At 41.4% G+C, this 26,852-nt stretch overlaps 2 protein-coding genes across 3 annotated transcripts in view; both read right to left on the bottom strand.

Annotated features, from left to right (window-relative positions):
* The window catches only part of LOC137176835 (complement C3-like), a 40,781-nt gene extending 25,586 nt beyond the window's left edge, over positions 1-15,195 (bottom strand). The window contains exons 1-21 of one of the 2 annotated variants that reach the window (XM_067582802.1): positions 14,332-15,174; positions 13,669-13,864; positions 13,306-13,468; positions 12,633-12,727; positions 12,171-12,259; positions 10,821-10,903; positions 10,630-10,726; positions 5,968-6,070; positions 5,544-5,664; positions 5,148-5,263; positions 4,582-4,746; positions 3,770-3,869; positions 3,553-3,647; positions 3,244-3,435; positions 2,932-3,087; positions 2,515-2,644; positions 1,588-1,656; positions 1,127-1,324; positions 883-1,000; positions 676-764; positions 373-512 (exon numbers count right to left, since the gene is read on the bottom strand). In XM_067582802.1, the coding sequence (XP_067438903.1) occupies positions 373-512; positions 676-764; positions 883-1,000; positions 1,127-1,324; positions 1,588-1,656; positions 2,515-2,644; positions 2,932-3,087; positions 3,244-3,435; positions 3,553-3,647; positions 3,770-3,869; positions 4,582-4,746; positions 5,148-5,263; positions 5,544-5,664; positions 5,968-6,070; positions 10,630-10,726; positions 10,821-10,903; positions 12,171-12,259; positions 12,633-12,727; positions 13,306-13,468; positions 13,669-13,864; positions 14,332-14,408 (2,592 nt within the window). In that variant the 5' untranslated portion in view covers positions 14,409-15,174. Of the gene's footprint in view, positions 1-372; positions 513-675; positions 765-882; positions 1,001-1,126; positions 1,325-1,587; positions 1,657-2,514; positions 2,645-2,931; positions 3,088-3,243; positions 3,436-3,552; positions 3,648-3,769; positions 3,870-4,581; positions 4,747-5,147; positions 5,264-5,543; positions 5,665-5,967; positions 6,071-10,629; positions 10,727-10,820; positions 10,904-12,170; positions 12,260-12,632; positions 12,728-13,305; positions 13,469-13,668; positions 13,865-14,331 lie in introns of both variants that reach the window. The other variant, XM_067582811.1, reaches the window with a different exon arrangement.
* An 8,615-nt stretch (positions 15,196-23,810) lies between these two features.
* The window catches only part of LOC137176856 (complement C3-like), a 44,178-nt gene continuing 41,136 nt past the window's right edge, over positions 23,811-26,852 (bottom strand). Inside the window, exon 43 of the mRNA XM_067582852.1 lies at positions 23,811-26,611. Coding sequence (XP_067438953.1) covers positions 26,467-26,611 — 145 coding nt within the window. The 3' untranslated portion in view covers positions 23,811-26,466. The remainder of the gene's footprint in view (positions 26,612-26,852) is intronic.

Genomic DNA, 26,852 nt, shown 5'->3' on the forward strand with positions numbered 1-26,852 from the left:
TACCTTTAAATAGGGATTTGCTCATATATTAAAAATAATAATGAGTATTAGTTTAAGTCAGTTAATGATTCCGTCCCCATTTGAAGAAAATGTCATTTTTTAAACTGTTTCCTAAAAGATCAATTTGATCTTAAGAATGGAAAGGCACACAGTAAATATTGCAGTGAGACATCACAACTATCAAAGACTGGAGAAAGGATTGCTTCTTGCTTTATTTTCATTTATTATTTCTCTTTTTGCCACATAATTTATATCAGTCCAATATTTACTACTGTTTTTGCTCTTCTGTTTGCAAACTCTCCAGAAAAATATCATGGTCTCATTGGCTTGCTGAATGTCCTGAAACACCGGAGCAGAGTAACATAGACTTACTGTGAGACTTTCTGGGCTGTAGTTGTGGAGAATTGCCTTAACTTCTATCTGCTCTCCACGGACAGCAGAGTAAGGCAGCCTGAGATCAATGAAGAAATCCCTCCGGACAATTACCTCTAACGGATCGCCAACACAGATTCCTTAAAGATGGGAGGGATTAAAAGAAACACAACCAAACAAGGGATGAGAGAAGAAGAAAATAAGTGTGAGGGATGGAGAGACAGTACAATAGTGGGCTTTTGGCTTTAAGGTTAAAGAGGCACAATTAAAGCACAAGACAGATTTTAGTCACTGAATCCTCACCGTGAGTTCTTGACAGACTAATGCCAGTGAATTCCCAGGTTGTGATTGAGTCTTTCAAAGGGACATCTGTCTTATTCTTTGTTGTGCCGCTGAAACATAGAAAAGTGTAATCAGGTTGACAGGTAAAAGGTCATTTTAAATTCAAGTGGTGTCATGAAATTAGTTATCAGTATATTTGTATGTGTTTATAGATGTCAGTTGACTCACCAATCAGATTTATTTTGAGGGCAAGCAGGCAGATTGATTGGTATAAACAGCCAACTTTCAGGGAAATTGGTGCGTGTAACAATCTCATTGGTGTCCAAGTAACTGTCATCTTCCTCACCTGATGAATAGATTTAAAACGGTTGTTATTTCCACTGGGAGACACTGATTGTTTTCTAACTTTCTCTATAACCATGGAAAGTAACCACCCAGGGCTTTTCTCCCATCCCTCGTCCCTGTCTCTTACTGCGAGCCAATATGAGGCTGTCATGCTTCATCTCAGCTCGCTGTCTTTCCAGCTCCTTGCAGCAGTGTATGAAGGCCTCGACACAGGCTGTAGCGTCAGTGATGTACTCGCTGCGCACCTCACAGGTGTATGAGAGGGGGGTGTCCCTCATGCCATCCAAACAACAGTCACGTTGCAGTTTTTCTTTATATAGCTTCACTGGAAAGAAGGAGGAGAAACAGAGGTGAGAAGGTATAGAGAGCAAGAAGAGGGGTGAGGTACAACTGGACAGTTATTTAACATGTAAATACATTTGAAAGTAGGGAAAATAGAAATATGAATTGTGTTTCTATCTTTCCATTGATAGACAGAATTGCAAAGACAAATATTGTTTGTAACTACAAACATTTTGGAGAGTCCAAGCTGTGTGGCACAGGGGACTGGATATGTGTTTATTGGGTAGTTTCAGCTGTGGTTCTTACCTAAGCTGGTTGTGACATCCGTTATAGCAGTGGCTCGTCTCCTCCTGCTGGGGGCTGGACATTTCAATTCTGGAAATGCAACACAAACTAAATCTTTAAAGGATCCCAACAAGGTTAAATGTAGACTTGAGTTCTACATGGTGTCTGTGACGTGATGCTATTAAAATCAGAGTGAGGTCATTTAGCTGGTTAGACAAAGGGACAGGGTGTAAGTGTGAGAACAATGAATCTACAATTGCATATATCATTTGTTGGACTGTTATATAATAAAACGTAATATAAATGCTTTATTAGCAAATACTGGTAAAGCAAATTTTTTGACACCCCTAACAAAACCAGGACCATGATCAGTGGCTGACTGTTGAAGTCAACATGGAAATATCCCAAAAACTGCGGTTCACCAGAATTACATAAAACATATTTTCTCACTTACCCTAGTGGTATTTGGCAGGTAGTTTTGGAGCTTAAGATATCTGTTGCCTATTGTTATGCAAACGTTGTTAGTTGTGCTGAGAGCATTAAAAAATGACATTTAAAAAAAAAAAAACTTACTTCAGAGTCCCTGAAACCATCTGCATGGCAAGATACCTTATCTTGGCTGACCTCCAGTAGTTTATCTTCTTGATTTCAACAATAAAGTGAAATCAATCACATACCACAAAAGGGAAATATAATGTAATTTGGGTGAACCAACCATGTAAAGAGCAACTTAACACCACCTGAAAATCATATCTTTGCTTTGCTGGTTTAACTTCTTCTCTTGCTGCAGTGATGCACAGGTATACTCAATGACCCAGTGACATCACTGTTGGGTGTGGCTAAAGGTGCGCATTTCTGACCACATCCAAGCTGGGTTTGGTTGGGAATGGATGAATGAGATAAGAAGGGGGAGGGAAAACAATGAGACTACATATTAAGTAGTATCACCTTGTCTGTAGGGGGTCCCAGAAGCGGAGCTAGACTCGAATAAGAGCCCAGCATCGTAGAACACACTCATGCTGTCCTTTCCTCCACCTGGTGTGCAGCCTGTGTCGTACTTCTCTACTTGGTCCCACACCTAAGCAGCAAAATACAAACACACAAGGGTTAAATTAAACGGACATATCAGTAAACTCACATGACAAATTGCATGCCAAAAATCTGCTGCATGACAATGTCATCCTATTGGATATTATTTGAAAGCACAGACTAACACACTTGTACACTTTGTATCTATTTTTTATCTGTACTTTAGAAATACTGAAAAGGGAACATGTGTACAAGTTATTTATGTCTTAAACCTAGATTTTGCGATGAATCCCATTTCAAATAGGTTGGAAAATACAGATAGAATAAAGAAATTGCCTTTTTCTGGGTGAGGCGGTGCTTGTTGTTTAGGACGTAGACGCCTTTGTCAACTGCCACCAGTCCCACTATGGCCCCTGGGTCTCCTGTGACCTTCAGACCAAACATCCTGCGAGGCTCATAGGCTGAAGCAGGTCTCAATGATTCCAGCTTCAGCTAGATGTGAAGAGAAAGACATGAAGGAAACATGCAGATTTGTATTTGTTAGAGCGGTTACATAAAAATATATCCTAGAACTTAAATCAGCTTGACTGTGGGTGGATTTTTTTGTCCACTTCATTAGTTTAACTACTTCAGTGTTGTGTGCCTCACCGAGCCCATGCAGGTGTCCTTGACATCCACCCAAACAGAGTCTGATACCACTTCATTGTCATCTGTATGGTAGAAGGCTATGATGCGGAATGATGGCAGCATCTCTTTGGTGATGTGAAATGACCAGGAAAACAGTGTTCGTCCTTTTGACCTGTGACGGCCATGTCTCACCAGCTGACCTCTGCTCAGGATCTGAGGGCACAGATTTGAACATCAGCACCAACATGTGTGTACATATTGGCACAAGACGCAAACACTCAAGCATGTGCACAAACACACACACATGCACAGGTGTGAAACATTTCTCACCAGGTGTGTGATGTCTTTATCTTGAGTTTGCTGCCTGTTGAGGTTGAGGTTGATTTTCAAGTTTCCCCCTAATTCCACCTCAGCTGTATCCACCCCTACAAAAATTACATTTTGTGATTATTGCTAGACACGGAAGAAATCTTGGCACTTAGGCAGCACCGCCACTGCCATCCGCATCTTCTTTTAAAACCTCATGTTGTTTCAGGATGTTTCTTACCTATGTGGATGTAGTTATTGTTTTTGGTAGTATATGGGAGAGCTGCCATGGTGGCTGATGCTTGCCTTTCAGATAAAATATGAGGATTGTTGGTCTTTATCTGCAATCAAACACACACATAAGTAAGTATACACGCACAGTTAAATAAATATATGCACATGAAAAGTCTCAGGTCTATCCTATCCAATATTGTCCTTGACTAGTGTACCTCAGCCTAGAAAAAGTAAAATCAATTAAAGAAATAACAAAAAGATTTGTATCCTTAGATAAACATCAGTTGACAGAACAGAAAATTCAAAGTTTTTGAGCTTGCAAACGATACGGCTTTGTCCTATTTGAGGGCTGTTTTAAATCTTGCCATTTAATTGTGTTAAATAAAAACTGTTTCTTTTTCTCACTTGAGTTAAGGCACTTTAAACTGACATCCAGCATCAACTGAAACTACAACTCAACGAGTATTAAGAACACCACTAACTTCACAAACCTGTGCCTGGCTTTTTGTCTGTCATCTCCCCAATGGCTTTTGCCACCAAGGGGCAGAAAAACATCAACATACACAGCCTCCACATGCTGTATTACTGGCTTATAAATTTACAATGATGATAATGATGATAATAGTGGTCAACTTTCATGTCCAGCAGAAACAGAACCACATTTGCCTTCATTTGGAGTTACGTTTCTGGCCACCTGACGAATGTGAACCTAATATTTGTTCTCCTTTTAGCTCAAAAGTTGTGGGTTTAAGCTTCCATTTGCCAAACCTGGCTGTAATGCAAAAGGGTAAAGACTTTCAAAACATTTTGGAGACTTACGGTGATCATCAGATTCTCAACCCCCACCACTGTATTGACAGTAAGCTTAGCCATGCCATTGGGTGCAGTGAGGACTTCGGATGCAGTGTCGCCTTGCACCTGGCCTTGGTCGACCATCACAGCAACACCTCGTGCTGGAGTCTCATCAGGATTCAGAACTTCAACCTGCCATCCAAGACACAAACAGCTGAACAATCAGAAAAGATCTAACTATGTTATTAAAAGATATATTATTAATGGTAACCTGATGCTATTAGATTACTTTGGCTGCAAACTGCACAAGCTGGGCACTAAGTATTATGACTTAATATCTAGTGACCCTGTGTGTTTATGTGTGAATTTCTACTGTGTAATGATCTGCTTTGTATCATAATGATCCATTACAGATTGAAGTATTGCACCAATCAGTTGTATGGATATTAAGGAAGCATTAAACAGCATGCGGCTTGTGAAAAAGAAAAGAAAGAAAAAATGACCTATGGCATGAAAGTTGGGTTCAAACTGTGACTGTATTTCAGCAGTGAAATGTTTTCTGGAAAGGGTTTATTTAAAGTAGAATTATGTACCATAACATCAAAGGGCATTCCTGGTTTGAAATATTTGGGTGTTTTCTTGAAGTGGATGGTGTAAGGTGATGTGACAATCTGGATGCCTCTCAACTCTGCCTCCACCATTTCACTACCTGTGAGATGATGCAGAAACACAAACACATGCACACAAAAAGTATTTTTACACATTTTTGCTTCATTCATGATTAATTGATACAGAAACAATGTAAATCCATTCAATTTCTGACATACTTATCCTGATATGGTATTTTTATTTTCTTTCTTTCTCTTTCTTGTGTTGGAAATTTTAGACGTTATTGATGGTTAATTTGAACCCTGTTGTGCTGCTAAATCATATGATTCCCACATGATCAAACGTACTGAACAGGCAGAAACACAGTCTCTCTTTCTTACCGCTCTCTGTCAGCACGCTGACAGCTACATATATGGACTTCCCCACCAGCTCATTGATGTCTGAGAAGGTCTGTGTGATGTGCTCTCTCTTCAATATGGCCTGTCCATGACCTTCCTTGACCTAATGTGACATTATACAGAAATGCATCTTGAAATACAGTCAGTGGACAGTTGACAGGAATTTTGTTGGGTGCATAGATTCTTATGTTAATCTGGCTTAATTCTGAACATTAATACCTCTCTCTGAATATAACAATTATAACTGACATATGGACAACAGTAGAACCCCAGACATGTACTGCAGTCTTGCAGATTTTGTAGCACTGGTAAAGGCCAGATTTGAGTTTATATGCTTGTGCATATGAGAAATTAGACACAAAGAAATTGACAGACAGATATGGCCAAAATGTTAGTATGCACTCACCTGCACTCTCTGAAGAGAGCTGGGAAAGCTGTTCTTTTGACCATCCTGTACAACCCCAAACACCACGTAGGCTGTCCCATCCACGTCTACACCAAACAGATACCTAAAACCACAAGAGAAGGACACATTTTAAGCCCACAATCAAATAAAACAGGAGAGAGGTAGAATAGGAACTATTACAAAAAGAATAGTCAAAACACCTTTTACTTTCTCCTCCAATCCAATCTACCAATCAAACTCAATCTCCAAATGAAGGATGTATGAGGATTCTGGAGGAGTGGCTGCACTGGGAGTGAGCTCCTGATCCTTGAACCCAAAAAAGTGGAACATTTTGCAAAATAATCTTCAGAAATGACTCTCGTCATCAACATCATCTTTGGATATATTTTTCAAATCAAAACAACTATCTAGCTGTCAACTGCTATCTGCTACCTGCTGTTACCAATATTCCAAAGGAGATACAGCACAAAAGAAGCTAACAGAAGAGTTATTTTTTGAAAACAAGAAGAAAACTCAAAGGATCCTTGCTGGTAATGTAATCCATGCATGCTGGAGCCTCTCTATGCACCCTGGACTCAAGAAGTGATGACATATGACTGGGGGTCACTCAGGATGGATAGATGGTCAACTCGCCCCCCTGCTGACTCTGCTACCAGGCCAGTCCAGGTTTTCAAATGTTAACATCAGATTAAACATCAAGGAAGACCATTTGTACATCAATCTCAACATCGAAGGAAACAGCCCTGGCCACATGGATCTTCTGGGGTTCCTAACCGCCCGGATGGCGGCCTTTTCTCCCCGCTGAAGTCGAGAGGAGGTTCCGGGTGCACCGGGCTGGTACTGAGGGGCTTAAGAGGAGCTTCTACCCTTGGCCACCGGGATCCTGGATGGGATTGCTACATAGGACTGTTCCCCAAGGCCATTAATCGTACCACAGAGCATGCCTGTCAAAAACTGCGTCAAGTTCAAAGTAGTGTTTCATCAGCAAAAACACCTGGGCTGTGTTTCATGGAGTGCTTTTTGGACTACTGTTGGTACTCATTGCTGTATTGCCTGTACGTGTCTGTCTGGCAAGAGCAATCAACACTGATGGAAAACAGCTGGGACACCGAGTGATTGAGCTTGGGACAAATGCTGGCTCATGGCCAGTTGATGCTCCTACAGTGAGTTTTCATCATAACGTACTGAGATATTTTACAATCTATTCTTTTGTCCTGTGGCACGGATGAGCCAAGGTACCAGAGCGAATCACCGATCCAGTGGACCGGTCATCTGCCACCCCATTTTGGAGAATAGCAGGTCTCCTCTTCATGCTGCTCCTGCTGTCCGGAGATGTTCTATTAAATCCTGGACAAGTGACACCTGGAGTGCTGCAGAACTTTGATGCTGATTTGTGCCTGAGTGTGTCTGGGACTCCTCTGGTGCTGATGATGAGTGAGCATCAACTTTCTTCTTCTTCTCCCTTAACAGACTAAACTTTGTTAACACAAGGCATGATGTCTCAATGAATAACTTTTCACTACTGGGCTGTGGAGAGGTCCAGTGTCTCTCTCACAAAACCTGCTGCTGATGAAGCCCTGCAGTGAGAAGGCAGAGGTTATTCAAAACCTTCTACACTGTCAATCATGGAAAAGTCTAATGGGACCCGAAACTGAAACCGAGGGGGCTATTAGGTGGAGATTTTAACATCAGAAGCATTACTGCAAAGAGCAATCAGCTAACTCATCTTGTGTTGGACTCAAATCTGGACTTTCTCTGTCTAACTGAAACGTGGTTGAAACAAAGAACTCCTGTGAGTGTGTTCACGGTGCCTGGATACCGTTTCAAAAGAGACAGACCTGATGGAAGAGGAGTAGGGGTGCTTTTTATGTGAGAGACAACATCAAATGTGAATGTGTGGTTTACAATGTGGGTAACATGTTAGAATATGTTGGGATAAAAATAATGTTATCCCAACAAATGTCTTTTAACATTATAGGTGTCTATAGGCCCCCATCTGCAGATGACACTTTATATGATCAACTTATAGAAGTCTTGAAACAGTGCAATCTCAACAAAGAAATTTTACTTATGGGTGATTTTAATGTGAACTGGGAGGATAAATCTAAGAGGAAAAAGCTAAAAATGAGAAATTCCAACTAGAACAACTAGTAAAAGGCCCAACTAGGATTGCAAAATGCTCCAGTACACAAATTGATCTGATATTTACTAACAAACCAGAAAGAATAACTAAAAGTTATAATTTAATCACTGGCTAATCAGATCATATTCTAACCCTATGTGCAAGAAAACTAAAATTAGGGGTGCAACGGATCACAAATCGATCGTATCACAGATTTGAGTCACTGATCAGAATGAAAAAAGCAATTGGCACAATTTGGCCACTTGGTGACATTTTGGAGAGGTTTGTGGTGACACCAGTGACACCACAAACTAAAAAATCCCTAGTTCCCATAAGGTTAGGCCTAGAGGTCTGTAATTTTATACAGGTGTGCTTGACAAGATGTAGAAGGTATGTGGAGATATACATAGTTCTGGCATAAAGCATGTCCTAGTTATTGTTATTCAAATGTGACTCATCATAGACAAGGATCAAAAACACTTTCTTGAGGCATATTTGAACTGATGTAGTTTTGGTTGTGTTTTAGCCACATGCTAAACAAGCACATTTCCAAAAAGGTTTAAGGAACAAAGTTATCCAAGAGCTAAGAGAAGCTAAATCTCGTTTTTATCTCAATATTTTGAATGAGGCAAAAGACAACAGTACATCAATCTAGAAAAACATTGATAATCTCACAAGGAGAGACACAAAATTTTTAGATTTTAAACTCAAAGTACAGGAAAAGTTAATTGAAGATCATCTTGTTGTTGCTTCTGTCCTCTCTTTTCTTGAATTTGTATATGAGTTAGGAAAAAAAATGTACGAAAAGGAAACTGGATATTGCTCCTATAGATGCTACAGGCCAGGTTTTCGAGCTGGTAGAGTCTAATGAGTTACAAGTTAACAAAATCATCAGCTCCTTAAAAAGCTCCAAAAGTAGAGATGCTTTCCAATTTGACACAATGTTTGTTAAATCACATAAAGATATTTTAATTCCCCCTATTGCTCATTTAATTAACTTGTCTTTTAAACACAGCTTCTTTCCTGATGATTGGAAATGTGCCATTGTCACACTTATTTTTAAATCTAGACACTGCCTTGAAGCCAGTAACTACAGACCAATAAGTATACTACCAGTACTCTCAAAGGTTGCTGAGAAAGTTGTCATTAAACAACTGACAACATTTCTTAATACAAGCAATTTTGGTCTACATTGCATGCAATTTCGCTTTAGAGCAAATCATTCCACTGAAACTTTGCACAAACCTTGCGCTTAATTGGGCAAATTAAATCAAGACATAGAAGGAGTAGGTGGTGCGTAAAGCATTTGACACAGTCAATCATGACGTTTTAATATCGAAACTTTCTAAATTTAACTTCTCATCTAGAGCACTGACACGGATGTCTTCATATTTATCTAATACAATACAATGTGTTAAAGTTTAGAATGCACTGTCCAGTAACATGAAGTGCACAATGGGTGTTCCACAAAGGTCCGTGTTAGGTCCCTTATTATTTAGCCTATATATTAATGATCTCCCTCAACAGTGTCATGATGTAGAACTACAAATGTGTGCAGATGACACAATTGTGTACACAGATGCAAAAGCAGCTGCATTAGCTGCTGCTAAGCTAACATTTGCATTGGAAAGTCTAAATGAGTCTAAATGTAAACAAGACAAAAGGCATGTTTTTCTCTAAAACCATGGTATAACCTCCTAATGCTGATATTCTTATCAAAGGTGAAAAAATTGACATAGTTACTGATTTTAAATACCTTGGCGTGACACTGGATCCAAATTGCAGCCAAGATATTTATGCATGCTATGATTCTTTCCCATATGTCTTATTGCATCACATGTTGGGGGCAAGCTGGAGAAACAACCATAAAACCTCTTGAGTCCTTATACAAACAAACTCTTAAAACTCTGGACAAAAAGCCAATGCATTTCCATCACTGTAGGTTACTGAGCTTTGAGAATTTTAGATTATTCTCAAATTTGTGCCTAGTATTCAAAATTTTAAATGGTTTGGCCCCTCCTCCACTATGTGACTTTCTTTACACTTGCTCAGTAAATTCTGTGAGATCCTCCAGAATATCCTCTATACAAGATTGTACCAAACCATTTCGTCACACTGCATTTGGACAGTCAGCTTTCTCTGTGAAAGCCACAACTCAGTGCATTCAGAACCAGGTTGAAGAATCTGCTGAAGGCTGCTCAGCTCTGTGGCCACTGAGTCTGGATTTGATCTCATGGTCTTCTGAAATAATCTTGCTTTTGGTTTGACATGCTTGCATTATTGATTTCTTGTTGATATTGTGGGTGTATGTGATGTGCTATTGTGTATAGCTTTGTATTTTGTATAATGTGTTCTGTGTGTTTTCTGCTTTGTACTGTTTGTTGTTGTGCTGTTGTATGTTTTGATTGTGGGGGACTACAAATGTAAATTAGCTTTAAGTTAACTCTGGTGCAGTGCATCATTTATGTTAAAAACTGTACACTGTCCCGATAAATAAATACAATACAATACAAATCCACAAAACAAAAACTTGCACCTACGTAGCTTTAATGTCGACAGTGAAGTCTTTGCTGTCCACATAGAAGAAGGGGTCAAAGGATTCCGGAACCGTCAGTTTAACCTCAAAACTGGGCAGCACTGAAAAATTGAAAACATTTTATTGGATGTGTAATCAGGTAAAGAGTAAGTTGTATAGGTTTTTAAATGACAGTCCAAGTAAAGAAGGACTCACCGTACTCTTTGACTTCAAACTCTGTACAGAAGCTCTGCTGTGGGTTGCTGTGGAACCTGGTAACCACTTTCCACAGTCCAGGACTACACACACACACACACACACACACACACACAAGGACACAAGGACAAATACTTCAATAATCAAGCAAAAGAGTAAAATATTCATAACATTAGAGTCCAGACTTCAGACTCAAGTTATTTATGTCTTATACAAGTTGAGATATTGACAAATGAGCTGCTGCAACACACTTTTAGTGTCCTACATTCAGGTTGGCTGACAAACTACACAATAGTTAGAAAGGTACCTTTATTTTACCCCCGTTTAGACTGATTATCTAATATGATTAACTGTACTATGATTTATTTAAAATTAATATTCAGATTGAAATTGGCTGGATATGATAAATTACCATACAATTAAAAGGAATAGTTTTGGGAAACAAACATAATTGCCTTCTGATGGAGAGTTACATGAGAAGATTGATACTTTACCACTCTCATATCTGTACACTAAATATAAAGTTAAAGCCAGGGGGAAACAACTAGCCTGGCTCAGTCCGTAGGTAACAAAATTCACCTGCTCACTAGCTCACTAATTAACATGTTATATCTCATGTGTCTAGTTCGTACAGTTACCTATGTGTGAAAACAGTGATTTGCCAGGGGGTTGACCATTGGGCCAGAGCATTTCTTGGTTCCACCTGCTAACTTCCTGGAGTCTGCGCTGGTTGCCTGGCAACTGATAACTTGTTGCTTACAGACTTAATACTGTTTTATGGTAGGTTGCTCAACACTTCTGATAAGTGTTGGTTGACAGAAATTATGTATTTTGTCGCTCAATGCTTTCCTTTCATGTCATACACCTAGAGAACTTTGTTATGTCATGGACACCGTCATATTTTGTTGCAAAATGTTATTGGGTAGTGGTGCTAACGTCGCCATGGAGATTGTAGTTTTCACTGAACTTCATTATTGATATTTTGGTTTGTAACTTAAGATAACTTGTAACATCCTTGTTTAATTAGTTCTGGTCGGGATGATATACCAAGCTGGCTGGAGGACAGTGTCTGGTTACTATGGAGACAACTGAAACCTTTCGCCAAAGCATAAATTGAAAACGTCACACAGCGTTTTAATTCATAGCGACTATTTAATTTCTGTTGAGTGACACTTATCCAAAGTGTCGAGCAACCTACCATAAATCAGCCTTGAACGCAAGCCAGGTTAGCTGTTTCACCCTGTTTCCAGTCCGAATTATTACATGTTAAAAATGTTAAATTCCCCACTAACACCAAACAACCACAACAGAATGTACAGTAATGCAATTAAAGAAAAATAAAATACACACCTGACAATTTCACCCAGTTTTAAATTTCCAGAGTGGATGCCTGATTCCAGAGAAACTGGATCAAGTGGCATAATGATGCCGTCAGGGGTCTAAAAATATGCAAAATTGAACAATCATTAAAAATGAGCCTTGTCAGTTTACACATTTATTAAAATCATTCTATATTTTCAACAAGTCCTTTGTTTCCTGTCCATAAGCCTGATCAGTCCTTAGACACTGTCTTAAACATTTCTTTTTTTTTGTCTACTTGCAACACAATCACTAGAGGGAGACATTTATTTTTATGGGTGGGACGTGTGTCAGAAGAGATGAAACAAAGGAATACAAAGGTCATTCAGGTGTTTAAGAAGCATGCAGACACAAAGTGGAAAGTATGAAAATGATCTCACCTACAGTTGAACAGTGACAGCTCATTACAATATTTCATTGAATTCTGTGCTAATCAAAGATAAAATACATTACCACAAACTCAATATCAATAGAGGGAGGAGATTGGGTTTCGCCATCTCTCTCTACTGGCTCCATACGTGGTGTCACTGCAAACATCCTGTAATGAACTGAGAGACAGAGAAGAGGTCATTGTGTATCTATTTTGAGTTTTCAGTTTATTATTCCACTTATGTGAAAAGAAGAGTTCATTTTATTGTAGTTTATCATGCAGTCACTCTTGAAAAATGAGAGATGTGCTAGTCAAACTGTGATGCTCTCAGATATGATGAGGATTTTTAGGAAGGGAGTATGAGGGGGAGTATTTGCTTTCTGGCAGGTGTTTGTATTCTCTATTTATTAAATATTTTTCATGTGTTTTTTTCTTTTTTCATTGTTAATGTGTATTTATCTCTTGCTTTAAAGACCTCCTTAAAAATGATAGTTCATCTTTAGAAGTCTATCCTTGAATTTTGATATCGATATTTTACATTATCAACACCAGTAAAGAATAAATGCTTTCAAAATGTCCTTTATGAACACTAAAGAAGTAGTTCATAATGCTTATTGTTCAATTTTGCAGCAGCTTAATACATTTTACCTTCTGACATAGATTGGGTGATATATTTTCTAGGGAGATACCTTAGCATACCAACAGATATTTTCACAAGGGTAGAAGTTGTATTTCTCAGCAGTGATACGAACTCACCTGTGCTGTCGGGGGTGTAGAGGGTCTTGTCGGTCTGGATGAAGATGTAGCCAGACTGGAAGGAGACTAAGACGATTTTCTCCAGCAGATTTTCAGGGAACTGAGCTTGCAGGTACACATACTGCTTCATGTTAGGATCCTTACTGAAGGTCTCAACAGGGATCTGAAACCAGAGACATAAACATTATGTGAGGAGCAGAATCGATATGTCATGAGCTTTTATAAATGCTAAATCTATTGTTTGTGGTCTTAATAGAGAAAATTATTTCTACAAATTAGGTGATGAATGCAGGCAAAATACGAAAAGTCAAATATTGTGTAAGAGTAACATACAGTATACAGTACATTCAGTATTTATTTTACCGTAATTTGTCCGAAACTCTGGAAGCCGCTTGTTTCACTAAGGGTCACAGATGTGGTTGCCAGCCTTTTGCTTTTGGTTGGAAAGGTCATCACTTTGATTTCGACCCTGATGTCACCTCCGGTGCAATCTTGACACCCCACAAAGATGTTTTCTGCTGTTCCTACCCGCAACAAGTTGGGGGCAGCCATCACTTGTCTGCAGAGCAGTGGGGACAGAGAGAGAGACAGTATCACTGCACTGAATCACACCGCTGCTCAGGATGCACTGACTTACTGACAAACATGGTCTTTTTAATTGTAAGGCACTATAACTCCCCCCTCAGAACAAATCTGGGCCAACTTGCTGGCATCATTTGAAAGACCACATTACCTTGACTTATGAAACTGTAAACTGGTCCACTCACCATTTTGTAAGACACAAGTGAAATTAGAACTGTGTTAAACCAATACATGCACAATATGTCCTTCGTATCCATACACTTTTTAAATAAATTATAAATGTAGGGAACCACTGATCTTGTTGTTGTGCTCCTTACAGTTTCACCACAACAATTTGAATATCAGGAAGCTGAGTAAACAAACCGCATATTTTGTATTTTTATGTATTCTCTGTGTTAATCAAATCTCAGGAAGAGTGTATGAAGGTAAGCCAGGTCTACTTACAATGGAGCTCCATCAGCCAGAGAAGACAGGGAGGCAAAGGCCAGAGAGGACAGCAGCCACAGTGGAGTTCTACACATCCTCCTACCCGATCCTGATCTGCTGTCAATGAAGACTCTAGCTGCAGCACTCTTCTTTTATCCTCCCACAACTCTTCCTGTCTTCACTACTGTCTCATCCGTCCCCTTCTCAAAGGTTTCTGTACACATGTGTAAACACAAACACACACATGATTTCCCAGCAACAGTTGAGAAACGGTTCAGTTCTGATAAACATTGAAGGGTAAACAGAAAAAATCAATGAGGGTTTACATGCTTGACTAACTTCTAAACACTGTTGAGTAAACAGTTCTTTGCAGAATTAAATAAAAACAGCAAATTCACATTTCTGATGTACATTTTCTAATATGATTCCCTTGTTTTTTTCTTGCTTGTAAAATGTAGTCACCTATGGTTATTCTCAACCTGCTGAATAAGTATATTTCCACATAAACATATTGAACATGCACAAACACACAGACAACTGTTGAGGTAAAAGTCTATCTGGCAGGGTTTTTTGAGTTGCAGCACCAAGGAATTTTCTCCAATGACAATCTGATTCAAAAAATTATGATCAATCATTTTAATGTTTATTTCTTTCTTGAATTATATGATAATATATTTTTAAATAATTTAGATCATACTATCACTCAGTGGACTTAATGATTTGCATGTTGTATATACAAATATGTCAACCATCAGAGATTTTGCCTGTTTATACAAAGGCATCTACCCCTTTAATTTGGTTGGTTGTATAAAGTCAATGAGGACAATGTGGTAAATTAATGAGCGGGACTGCTTCATGTAAATTCTGGGTTTTTCTTTCATGTTGACTTGTCAGGTATTTAATTTGCTGGATTTGCCAAAAACAGACATATCTCTCAGGTATTTCATCCATGAATTTTATATATTACAACTTTCATCTCTACTGATTGCAACAAAACATATTTTGTCAGAAAATTGGACTTGAGACATTTTTTTTATTAACATGTCTTTTTTGAAGAACACATATGAACACAAGTGGTACATAGGAGCAAAAAGTGCCCACTAGACCCCTCCATCCACTATATATATATCAACCCATATTAATTCTTTAAATGTAATTCTCTCCACAGTATATAATGTAAATTGTAAACTAGGTCAATCCATTCATTCTGGTTTGGATTTATGGATCTTATATCCTTAAGCCATTTTCTGGTCAAAGCATTTTTGCATGCCACTAACAGCACTCTCAACAAGTGTTTATTTCACTTTGCACAGGAAAACTCTTCTAGATCACCATGATACATTATTTTAAAATCAAAATTAACTTTCATCTTAAAAACTGCCTCCAGAACGTTGTGAACAGTTCAAGAAAATGTGAAGGTGACTTGCCACAGCGCCTCTGCAGGACCTCCAGCACACAGTCTGATTAGTGTAGTTAGTATTTTAAGCTGGAGTACAGAAGACTCAAATCAAATTTTCATTAATATGGCTTATCTTAAAGGATTTGTTTGATATTTGAGAAATACGAGATACGACTTTCTTGCAGAGAGTAAGATGAGAAGATCAATAACGGTGTTATGCCTGTACCCTAAATATTGCAGCCACAAGACAGTTAGCTTAGCTTAGCATAAAGACTGGGTAACCTAGCTCTGTCTGCCAACATTACAGTGATGTCAAGACTCCAGGAAGTGACTGTGCACGGCCAAGAAACATATACACATTCAACGCCCCATAAAACCATGTGGGGTTTTTGCATTTTGGTTTTTGTTGGGATCAAACAAACCAGATGTAACATTTATCAGTGAGCTTCAGAGGTTCTAATAGACAGATCTGGTTACCTCTGGACAGAACCAGCTGTTTTCCCATTTCCTGTCTTTATGTTAAGCTAAGTGAAGTGGTATTGATCTTTTCATCTGAATCTCAACAAGAAAGAGCTCACAGTATTGTTGTAAACGTTACTATACATTTGTCATTGTTTTTTAATTCAGTATTTAACTTTTATTCCAGTTCATTGTTCCTCAAGAAATCATATAGAGTGCCTATTTTGTGGACTATCCATAAGAAAATGAAAGTGGCAAAGTTCAGGACAGTCGTCTGGCTTATGCATTTTGTTTTGCACTTTAAAGGGGTGATTTCCAGTTAAATGGACTGTATTCGATCTCTGATATCTTACACATTTGCTTTAAACTATTACATCTAACAGTACATTAATACTCTTTCTATCACTGACATGAAGAATCTACTAAAAAAAGAGACTCCTCTGTTTAACTCACAGATAAAAAATGGACATTAAGTCTCTGCTCTTTACTCTTTGTTGTGACTTTCTTTTTCACTTCTGATAAGACTTGAGTCAGCATAGAGCGGTCATAGTATGTCTTTGTCTGATAAGTAATAATAAAAGTGGGCCAGGCCAGAAAGCAGACTGTCCTCAGCTGACACACAGCACAAGGCCTTTTCTCTCTAATTATTAAACCTAAGCCACCGTGATCTCAGAGTGACTGATATTTGTGTTTGTCAAGGCAAACAGTAGCAATCCACATACTCTCTGTAGTGAGCTCTGTGGCTTAGTGTTAATACAAAAGTCACAAAAATATATAGAACATATATATAATAGAAAATAAAATATTTGAATCTGAACTAATAGATGCAGTGCAGTTTTGTGTGTGTGTGTGTGTGTGTGTGTGTGAGAGAGAGAGAGAGAGAGTTAGACCAAACCAAATTATGATGAAAGAAAAAGAACAATACAGAGATTAACTAACAAAATGGAAACATATGTAGCTCTAAACAGACAGTACACTGTGGCAATTTACCTGACCACAGTGTCTGATACAAAACTGAGGAGAACACTGACTAAGTACAGACTGAGTGAGCACAACCCGGCAGTGGACGTAGGCTGGCACAGACAGACCTGGCTGCCCAGAGAGGAGAGGTTCTGTGTTCTGAAAAGGATTTTTTCATGAAGACGCGAATAACTTCTCTGCCTCATTCTTCTTCAGCTAAGTTGACTCCACTGTTTTCTCCACCATGCTGCCAAGGATCAGCTTACTGTGAGACCTGCCGACAGAGCGTGAGGACAGCATCTGAGCCGAGGAACCGAGCTGGTCCCAAAGACGGACTGAAACACACCCTCATCTCCTTGCTTCCTTAAGCAACACAAGAAAGAGGCTTAAGTCTGGGCAGAGACAGGTTATGAAAGTGTGTTAATTTCAGCTTCAGTTATTGTTGTTTGTTGTGAATTGATGGACCACAGAGTTTGTTTGTCTGCTATACTTCGAGGACTATTTGAAGTTTGCTGCCTGTTTAGTTGTGCTCACCACGCTAGAGTGTCCCACTCGGAATTGCTGTGTTTGTGCCACCGTGAGTGAGAAAGTAAGTTGTTTGGAGATGGAGGAGAACGCTGAAGGGGCCCAGCTCACCAATAAGCTCCGTCAGTACGAAACCTGACAGCGTCGCTGCCAGGAGCTCTTGGAACACATTACATCATTCCTAATGGAAGAAGAGGTAGATGAGGATCATAACAGAGGGAAGGGAGATACACCCACATTTTCAGCCTCAGTCCCTCACCCTCATACAACTCCCATCTCTCCAAACCATTCTCCTCCTCCACCAGTAAAGCAAGCACACGACATGGAGCCTCAGCCTGGCGGACACATAACAGCGTGTTTGTCTATGGGACCAGAGAGGGAGACTAAAGTGAGAGACTACACCCCTGCATCAGAAAGGGAGAGAACAAACTCTGCATTTACACCAGTACACCCAGCCCCTTTAAAGTGTCCATGCTCCCCCCATTCCACCCTCTCATCTGGCATGGTGACACCAACACTGGGTCAGCGGTACCCCACCAAGCCGGGCCCTCTGCAACTGCAGACCACTGTGCCACCTCACCTCTATGATGATTCTGGACAAGGCCTCCAACCTCAAGTACAACAGCAGCTAACTGCTACAGCCCCTGCCTACAAGCCCACCGCTGCATCTTACAGTTATCCTGCTGCACTGCACTATAACCCACTACAAGAGACACCTCAGGCTTCAAGCTATGGCCCACGTCACTATGTTCCTGAGACTTTCCCAATGGCACCACCTCAGCATCCGTTATCTGCTCCAGAAGTAGGTGGTTCACTTCTAGCTGTTCAGCCGCAGCTGCCATCTAGTCAGACTGTGCCCCCATTCAGCTGTGGCCCACCACCTCGCTCAGTATATGGTGTGCCGCAACCCAAAATCCCAGACTTCTCCAAAGACAGTGAAAGGGAGTTTGCTTATTTGAAACTGGCCCTAGATAACTTGCTTGAGCCTCACCCGCAGCTGAATGAGAAGTACAAATATCATGTGCTACTTGAACATCTCAAGCTGCCTGAGGATCAGATGATCGGTCAGTCATGCCGTCATCACCCTTATCCATATTCAGCAGCCATGCAAGCTCTGCAGCTCCAGTATGGTCAGCCACACCAGCTGGCACAAAGTGAGATAGCAGCCATTCTAACCACACCGGACGTGAAGCCAAGTGACGCCCGTACTTTCCAGAGCTTCGCCCTACGAGTCCACCTCTTGGTGAGTATGCTGCTCTCCTTGGAGGGACCACGCGGTATGGAGCTCAATTGCTGCTCCCATGTTGATCGCTTACTCAGTAAGCTACCCAAGTATCACAGAGACGGGTTTATTGAATATCTGCAGCTGCAGGGAAAGCTCAACAGCACAAGCCTTAACCCCTACAACCTGCAGGACTTGAATGGATGGCTTCAGGTTAAAGCCCAGCAGCAGCGTCTGTCCAACCGATTGGTGCAGCGCTACCAACAGGAGAAATTTCTGAGTGATGGGAAAGAGAAGACCCTGTCTAAGGGCAAAGGGCAAAGTGTAGCTGTATATCATGGTGCAGAGCCCACACAACCCAGCGTCTCCAGTAATCCCACACCATCCAATAATAAGAGACAATTCAAGATACATTGCCTCTTCTGTGACAGCAAGGAGCACTACATTAGCCGCTGTCGCAACATTAAAGAGCAGCCAGTGGCAGACCTGGTGAAGTGGCTAGGGGAAGGAAGGCGCTGTTGGAAGTGTGCACGAGCTCATGCGCCTGAGTCATGTAACCTCAAGAAACCCTGTGGCGAATGCGGTGGCATACACCTCCAGGTCCTACATGATGCAGCCCAACGTTGCTCCATAGATCCACAGTCAAGGGCCTCGGAAAGTCGAGTCTATCTAACACCCAGCAATGCATCGAGCAAAGTACTCCTGAAGGTGGTCCCGGTCCTGCTGCACAACAATTCAAAGTCAATAGAGACTTTCGCTGTCTTGGATGACGGAGCACAAAGGACTATGATTTTACCGGCCGCTGCCCAGCAGCTTGAGTTGAATGGTGAGTGTGAGACTCTTGCCTTACGCACTGTGCGAACTGACATTACACACCTCCTGGGGTCAAAGGTCAACTTTGAAATCTCCCCCAAAGGAAACCCGCAGAAACGCTACAAAGTGTGGGGTGCATTCACTGCTTCAGGTCTAGACCTGGTGGAGCAGACCTACCCAGTGCAAATGCTCCAAAGAAGGCACACTCACTTACGTGGAGTCCCACTGCAGCCATTCATTAATGTGCGTCCACTGGTGTTGCTTGGGTCGGATCATGTACACCTCATTACTGCCACTAAGCCAGTTCTCAGAGGAGCTACTGGTGGACTACTGGTGGTATAGCAATCCATACTGCCCTCGGATGGGCTTTGCAAGGTGCTGATGTGTGGGTGCCAGAACAGACCTCAGTGCAGCAGTGCCTCTTTACCTCAGTTTCTGGCGCCGATGACCTCCTGTATCGAAATGTCGAAAGGTTATGGCAACTCGATGTGCTACCCTCTCGCAATGAGAAAATGGTTGTTCGCTCTCGTGAGGATCAGGAAGCCATGAACCTTCTTGAAACCAAAACCCAGCGAGTCAACATTGAGGGAGTCCAGCGTTATACCACCCCTCTCTTGAGGAAGACAGGTGCACCTAAGCTTAATGGTTCCCCACATTCTGTCATGGCTCACCTGAGGGCCACAGAGAAGCGGCTCAAGAAAGACCCGGAGAAGGCAGCTCTCTACTCATCTGAGATCGGCAAGCTTATTCAGGCAAGGTATGTCAATAAGCTTGGGCCCAAGGAGGTGGATCAGTCTACAGAGGCATGATATCTCCCCCATCACCTTGTTTGCCACAATAACAAATCATGGTTAGTCTTCAACTGCTCATTCAGGTACAAGGGTGCCTCAGTGAATGACCAACTCCTGCCTGGGCCCACGCTTGGACCTTCATTGCTTGGTGTCCTCCTACGATTCAGGCAACACCAGGTTGCTGTGAGTGGAGACATCCGCTCCATGTTTCATCAGGTCCGACTCCTGCCTGAGGACAGACCGCTCCTCCGGTTCATCTGGAGAGACCTACGCTGTGAAGACCCACCAGATGTGTATGAATGGCAGGTGGTGCCATTTGGTACAACCAGCAGCCCATGCTGTGCCATCTTTGCTTTGCAGCAACATGCTCGTAAACACCAAGACAGTTATCCTGGTACGCTGCAATCGGTGCAGAAGAGCTTCTACGTGGACAAGTGCCTCGAGAGCTTCCCCACCATACCTGCAGCCACACAAAGGGTAGATCAACTGCGTGTCCTGCTGGCTGAAGGAGGGTTCGATCTCAGACAGTGGGCAAGCAATCAACCAACTGTGGTAGCCCATCTTCCCCCTGATGCAAGATCCTCAACTACAGAACAGTGGCTAAGTCAAAATCGGACCGACCCATTGGAGCCAGCCTTAGGCCTTAGGTGGAACTGTGCTGCTGACACCCTTGGCTACCAGTACTGGCCCATCGTACATGCTGCGCTGACAATGAGGATGGCATATCAGGTACTGGCCAGTCAGTATGACCCTTTGGGGTTCATCGTGCCATTCACAACACGCGCCAAGGTGCTTATCCAGCAGCTTTGGTCCAAACAGAGGGGCTGGGATGATCCTGATATTCCTACAGTCCTCCGACATGACTGGGAGGCCTGGGAGAAAGAGCTGCAGCACCTCAGCAGAATATCCATTCCCCGCTGCTACTCACCAGTCTCTGTGGAAGGTGCAGACCCAGAGTACGATCTCCACATCTTTTGTGATGCCTCCGAACGGGCATATGGGGCTGTGGCCTACCTCACTGTACCTGTAGGAGATGTCATCCACAACTCCTTTGTGACGGCTAGGTCAAGAGTTGCGCCTAAGAGACAACAGTCTATGCCCTGCTTGGAGTTGACACTCACCATCTGACAGACAACCCTGTGGTCTGACTACACCACGGTATTGGAATGGCTCCAATCAGACTCCTGTCGATATAAAGTTTTTGTTGGAACTCCAGTGTCAGAGATACAGGGGCTGACTGACAGACAGGCTTGGCGGTACGTAGACACCCAGAATAATCCGACTGACAACATAACAAGGGGTAAGCCCCTCCTGGCTCTGGTAGAGTCTAGTCGTTGGAGTCAAGGGCCTCCATTCCTGAAGCAGAGTGCTGAACATTGGCCAAAGAAGCCTGAGCATGAAACAGCATTGGGCTCATCAGAACTGAAAGGCATCACCTTCTGCTATTTTACCACCGTAGAGCCCGACATCAGCATCCCAGATGCCTCTCAATTCAGTACATGGAAGGAGTTGGTGGAGGCAGCTCAGCAGGTATGTCAGGGTGCTCATGGGGCGGCAGTGGGCCCAGCAAACAGTCAGCTCATTAGTCACCGAGATGCAGAGATCTTCTTGTTGAGAGGGTGTCAAGCCCATAGCTTCCCAGAAGAAGTTGCTGCCCTCAAAGCGCAGAAACCTGTGCCAAACCACAGTCGTCTAGCCAGCCTTGCTCCGGAGTGGGATTCTTCCACTTGCATACTCCGAGTGGGAGGGAGGCTACGAAGACTGCAGAACTCAAGCATAGGAGAGATCCACCCTATTGTGTTAGACCCAAGGCACCCTGCGACAAAACTCCTCATCAAAGACATTGATGAACGTCTGTTGCACCCAGGCACAGAGCGGGTGTATGCAGAGATACGCAGGCAGTATTGGATCTTGCGAGGACGGCAGGCTGTCAGACATCACCAACTCAACTGTCCGTAGGAGTACAGAGAAGCGCTGGGGGGTTATCTTCAAGTGCCTCACGACTCGCGCCATTCACACCGAGCTCCTCAACTCTATGGATGCGGATGCCTTCCTCCTTGCTCTTCGTCGGTTCGTCGCAAGACGGGGCCGACCAAAGGAGATACTATCAGATTGTGGTACAAACTTCCGTGGGGCTGAGCGGGAACTCCGTGAAGCTTTTGCAGCCATGGAACCACAACTGAAAGAACAGCTGACAGAATACCAGATCGACTTCCGATTTAACCCACCAAACGCTCCCCACTTTGGTGGAGTATGGGAGAGGGAAGTTCGTTCCATCAAGGCTGGTCTTCAAGTTGCAGTGGGGAGCCAGGCCGTTTCAGAGGATGTCCTACACACAACCTTAGTGGAAGTAGAGGGGATATTGAACTCAAAACCGCTAGGGTACGTGTCAGCTGACGTCGCTGACCCTGACCCCATCACGCCTAACATCCTTCTCATGGGGCGGCGTGATGCAGTGCTGCCTCAAGTGGCCTATGTCCCGTCGGGCATAGGGCGGCGAAGATGGCGCCACTGTCAGGTTCTTGTGGACCAGTTTTGGATCCAGTACATACGGAGCTACTTACCTACTCTTCAGGCACGGCAGAAATGGCAGAGGTCATCAAGTAACATGACTGTGGACTCAGTCGTCCTGATTATGGATCCATCGCTTCCCAGAGCTCAATGGCCCATCGGGAGAATTATTAAGACGGTCACCAGTCAGGACGGATGCATCAGAACTACAGAAGTCCTGGTGAAAGGTAAAGTCTATACAAGACCAGTTGCTCGCCTAATCCAGCTCTCTGCTCTCAAGGACGATATCAAAGACACTTGAAGAATTCCATTATTACACATTTGCTGCTCAAATGTGGGGGCGGCTGTTGGGAATTCTGTACATTTAGAGACTTTTATTTTGAAATTACGATTCCTATTTACACTTCCTTTCTTCGTTTGCCGGCTTTCCCGGTGCAGAAGTCACTGTTGATGTAAGTTGCAATATCACAGCTATAAGGTGCAGGTAGCATGATAACTCTCTCTGTATTTCATGACATGGCATTGTCTAGGTTATGCTAAGTGTGTTCATTATTTGTTTAGTAATTAGCATGTTCGGAAACTAGCCTTGCTAGGCGCTAAGCTAATTTGTTAGCCTTGTTAGTTCGCTGTATGACTGTGAACACAGTTCATGTGGTTTCAGTTTGTGTTATTATAACAAGAGTGATTACTGCCCCAGTTTAGGTTAACATTCACCCTGAGAGGATTTAGATCTCATTTGATGACTTTAAAGGTTTAATTAGTACTGGTCATCATTAGCCATGTAACAACAAATATGAACAGTGACAACTCAGAGACATTATGTGTATTTGTTTGTTCTTTATTTCAGAAACTGTAATGATCTGCACCACTAAGTTGTACTACTTGTACCACTCTTACACTGCAAGTAAAGGAGTTAAACGACAATGATGACTCTGTGCTCTCTGACCGGAGCCCTGTAGTGGTCAATCATAACACAGACCAGTTTCAGGGGGTCGAGTACCCAACAATTAAAGAATACTGAATCATGAATCAATCAAAAAAAAACACTCTTGTAACTTTATTATTTTCCTTCATAAGCCAAAAAGCTTCTCCTTTCTTCTTTTCCATTTCAGGTACATCTCAGCTCCTTCAGGAAATATGATCACACAGCTGCATGTCTCCTACAAAATCATCCTGAGTCTGAAAAGAATGTCAGACTGTCACAAGCTAAATATTTCATTTAAATATATTCTGCAGGCTACAGCTGTTTTTATTGCTCATTTATGTTGGTTTTGTTCTTTCAGTAATTAACAGGTTTAAATTGTCTATTTGTGTCTTATTCTTTGACAGCCAGACGTTGCTATAGATCTATAATCAAATGACAAAACATTGGAGCCGTTATCAGGTGTTTTCCTTTCAGCTATCACAATTTGTAGAAATTATTATGTAACAGTGTAAAGTGTTAATTAATTGTATTAATGAATTTTAAGTTTAAACTTTAAAGTTTAAACTTACTTAATAACTACTACATATTGATAGTTGACCTTGGCATATTTGACAGTTGAGGTGCTGTGGGTCAGGAGTAGCTAGTTGTCGTCCCCTCATGTGGGAGGACGTCCTTTTTGATGAATTAAATTTCTCTGTCCTCACGTCTCTCTCTCACATCCTCGCAAGGAGGAGTTCAGATGCAAGAAAGAGACGCAAGTGAGGGAAGTGAGGAGACACATTAGCATAATGAAAAGCTCCCTCTGTCTGAAACAAGTCGTTGTAGCTCCTGTCTCTTTAAGGCTCCCCTCCCGATGAGCTTACTCTGTTCTGATTGGATAGTGTCTGGAAGTCTGCCGAAGAGACTACGTAAACAAACAATAGTTTCGCCTTCTATACTCAAAGTGTAAACATCTCAAATACATCTATACATATTCAAGCCCGAATCCGATCCAAAATATGCAAGCAGACAATGTGAACAGCCTGTGGAACAACAACCTCAACACAGAACAGACGGCCATTTGTGACCATGTGTGAACAATGTGATATCAGTTTGATGGGTAAGTAGCGGTCACTTTGCAAACAGGCTGAAACCCTGGTTTTTGACTTTCAGGGATCATTCTTATATATGTTCACCTCATGTTTTGGAACTTTGATCATGTTTAACTTAGACATCCAACATCATAACAGTATAAAAATAACAGAAAATCACAAAAAGCATGAATTGTCCCCTTTAAAGCATGTGATGCATTTAGAGTTTTTGTTTTGCCAGTGGTCTTACAATAGCTTAAAACGCCCTCTTTATTACTACTACAGCTATCATTAATTGATCTATACGAGCTGTCAAATATTCTGAATCAGAACAGATTTGAAATTTGCTTCATTCTACATTGTTTAACATCCTACACATCACTCCACTGAGCTCATCATGATCAAATATAGGTATCTTTTACATTGTTTTCTGTGTAAAACATGTTTTTTCCCAAACTACATACACAAAAAAGGGCAGGGAGCTGTGAAATGCAAAAAAGTGAGAGAATTTACTATGCTCAATATGTGCACTGATTTTAAGAACACAGAAAAGGCTCAGATCAGCAAACACTCTGGATTGCTCTTCTACTGGGCTCTTCATACCATCCTAAAAGTCTCAAAGACAATCTACCAGTGGGACAATTCTTAAGCCTGAGGTGATCATGTTCCAGCCAAACTGAGTTTATCTCCAAAGACATGATTAAGAGGTTTAAGAAACATGGGTATAGCAACTTCAAGGTTTTTGGGATGTTCCATCCCCTACATATATTGTCTTCTCTGTATCAATAATGTAAACATCCCATTATTGTTTTGTATGATATACAGTATTTTCCTGCTTTTTCTCTATTTCTAGAGACATATAAGCATAAACCTCTCAATGCTGCCTGAGGAAGAACACCAAGCTTGAAACGCGTTGCAATCCAGAATATCTGCTGATTCATGCCTTTTCTGTTCTTTATGCCATTTAGTGCTTGTATTCATGCACATACTGAGCATATCCAGTTCTCTCACTTTTTTTCTCCTGTACTGTTTTCTGAGTATTTTCACTGACCTGTTTGGGAAGCTTTTTCCACTCTTTTCTGTGGTTTGTCAGACTATATACAGTATGTTGTTTGCAGCGATGATTTGTTTTTCTTTGGAACATGAATGTCAAATGCAGAAAGTTATTCATATGTTGTATTATTGTGTGTCATGTGATCCTATGTGGGATGGACCATTTTTTACGTTATTACATGGAAAAAAAGTCAGAATTAATTAAACTTCCAGTTGAACTTACCAAAGGTTATTATACAGTAACCTGACAGTAATCATTACTGTAATTTTCTACATCTATATAATACACAGATGATGGGAATAAGACAATTACATTTTAATCAACACAGTGTAACAGTTTAACTTTTACATCACATATCTTGTAGCAGTTTAAGTTTTACGCAAATAACAGCTAATTTTAAAAGAACATTTTATTTCCTTGAGTTTCACTTCTGCTGACATCCATAGTCTTGGAAAATACCGATCATCTCCTCAATGCCCAAACAGGTCTGTCTGTATGCCGCAGTTTGACACTCTGCGCTCGTAGGCCAGTACTCGATCCAGGTTCTCTCACCAAGTACATACTGATACCTGAGGAGAGCAAAGTAAAAATCATTGTATGTTCATGTGGTCAGCTACCTGTAGTGCTCTAGATTTAACTTTTTGGATTGAAATATAAACAGATGAAAAAGCATGACTCCCTCCCTTCCATAAAAGGTTATATAGCAACAAACTAAGCTGCACATGACAGGCAAACCTGATTTTGTGTATGTTTTGGTAATAGAAAGCGGTGAAACAGTTTATTGGAGATGATGTTATGAGGGGGGTGCAC

This window comes from Thunnus thynnus, chromosome 3 (genome assembly GCF_963924715.1).
Source record: "Thunnus thynnus chromosome 3, fThuThy2.1, whole genome shotgun sequence".
NCBI lineage: Eukaryota > Metazoa > Chordata > Actinopteri > Scombriformes > Scombridae > Thunnus > Thunnus thynnus.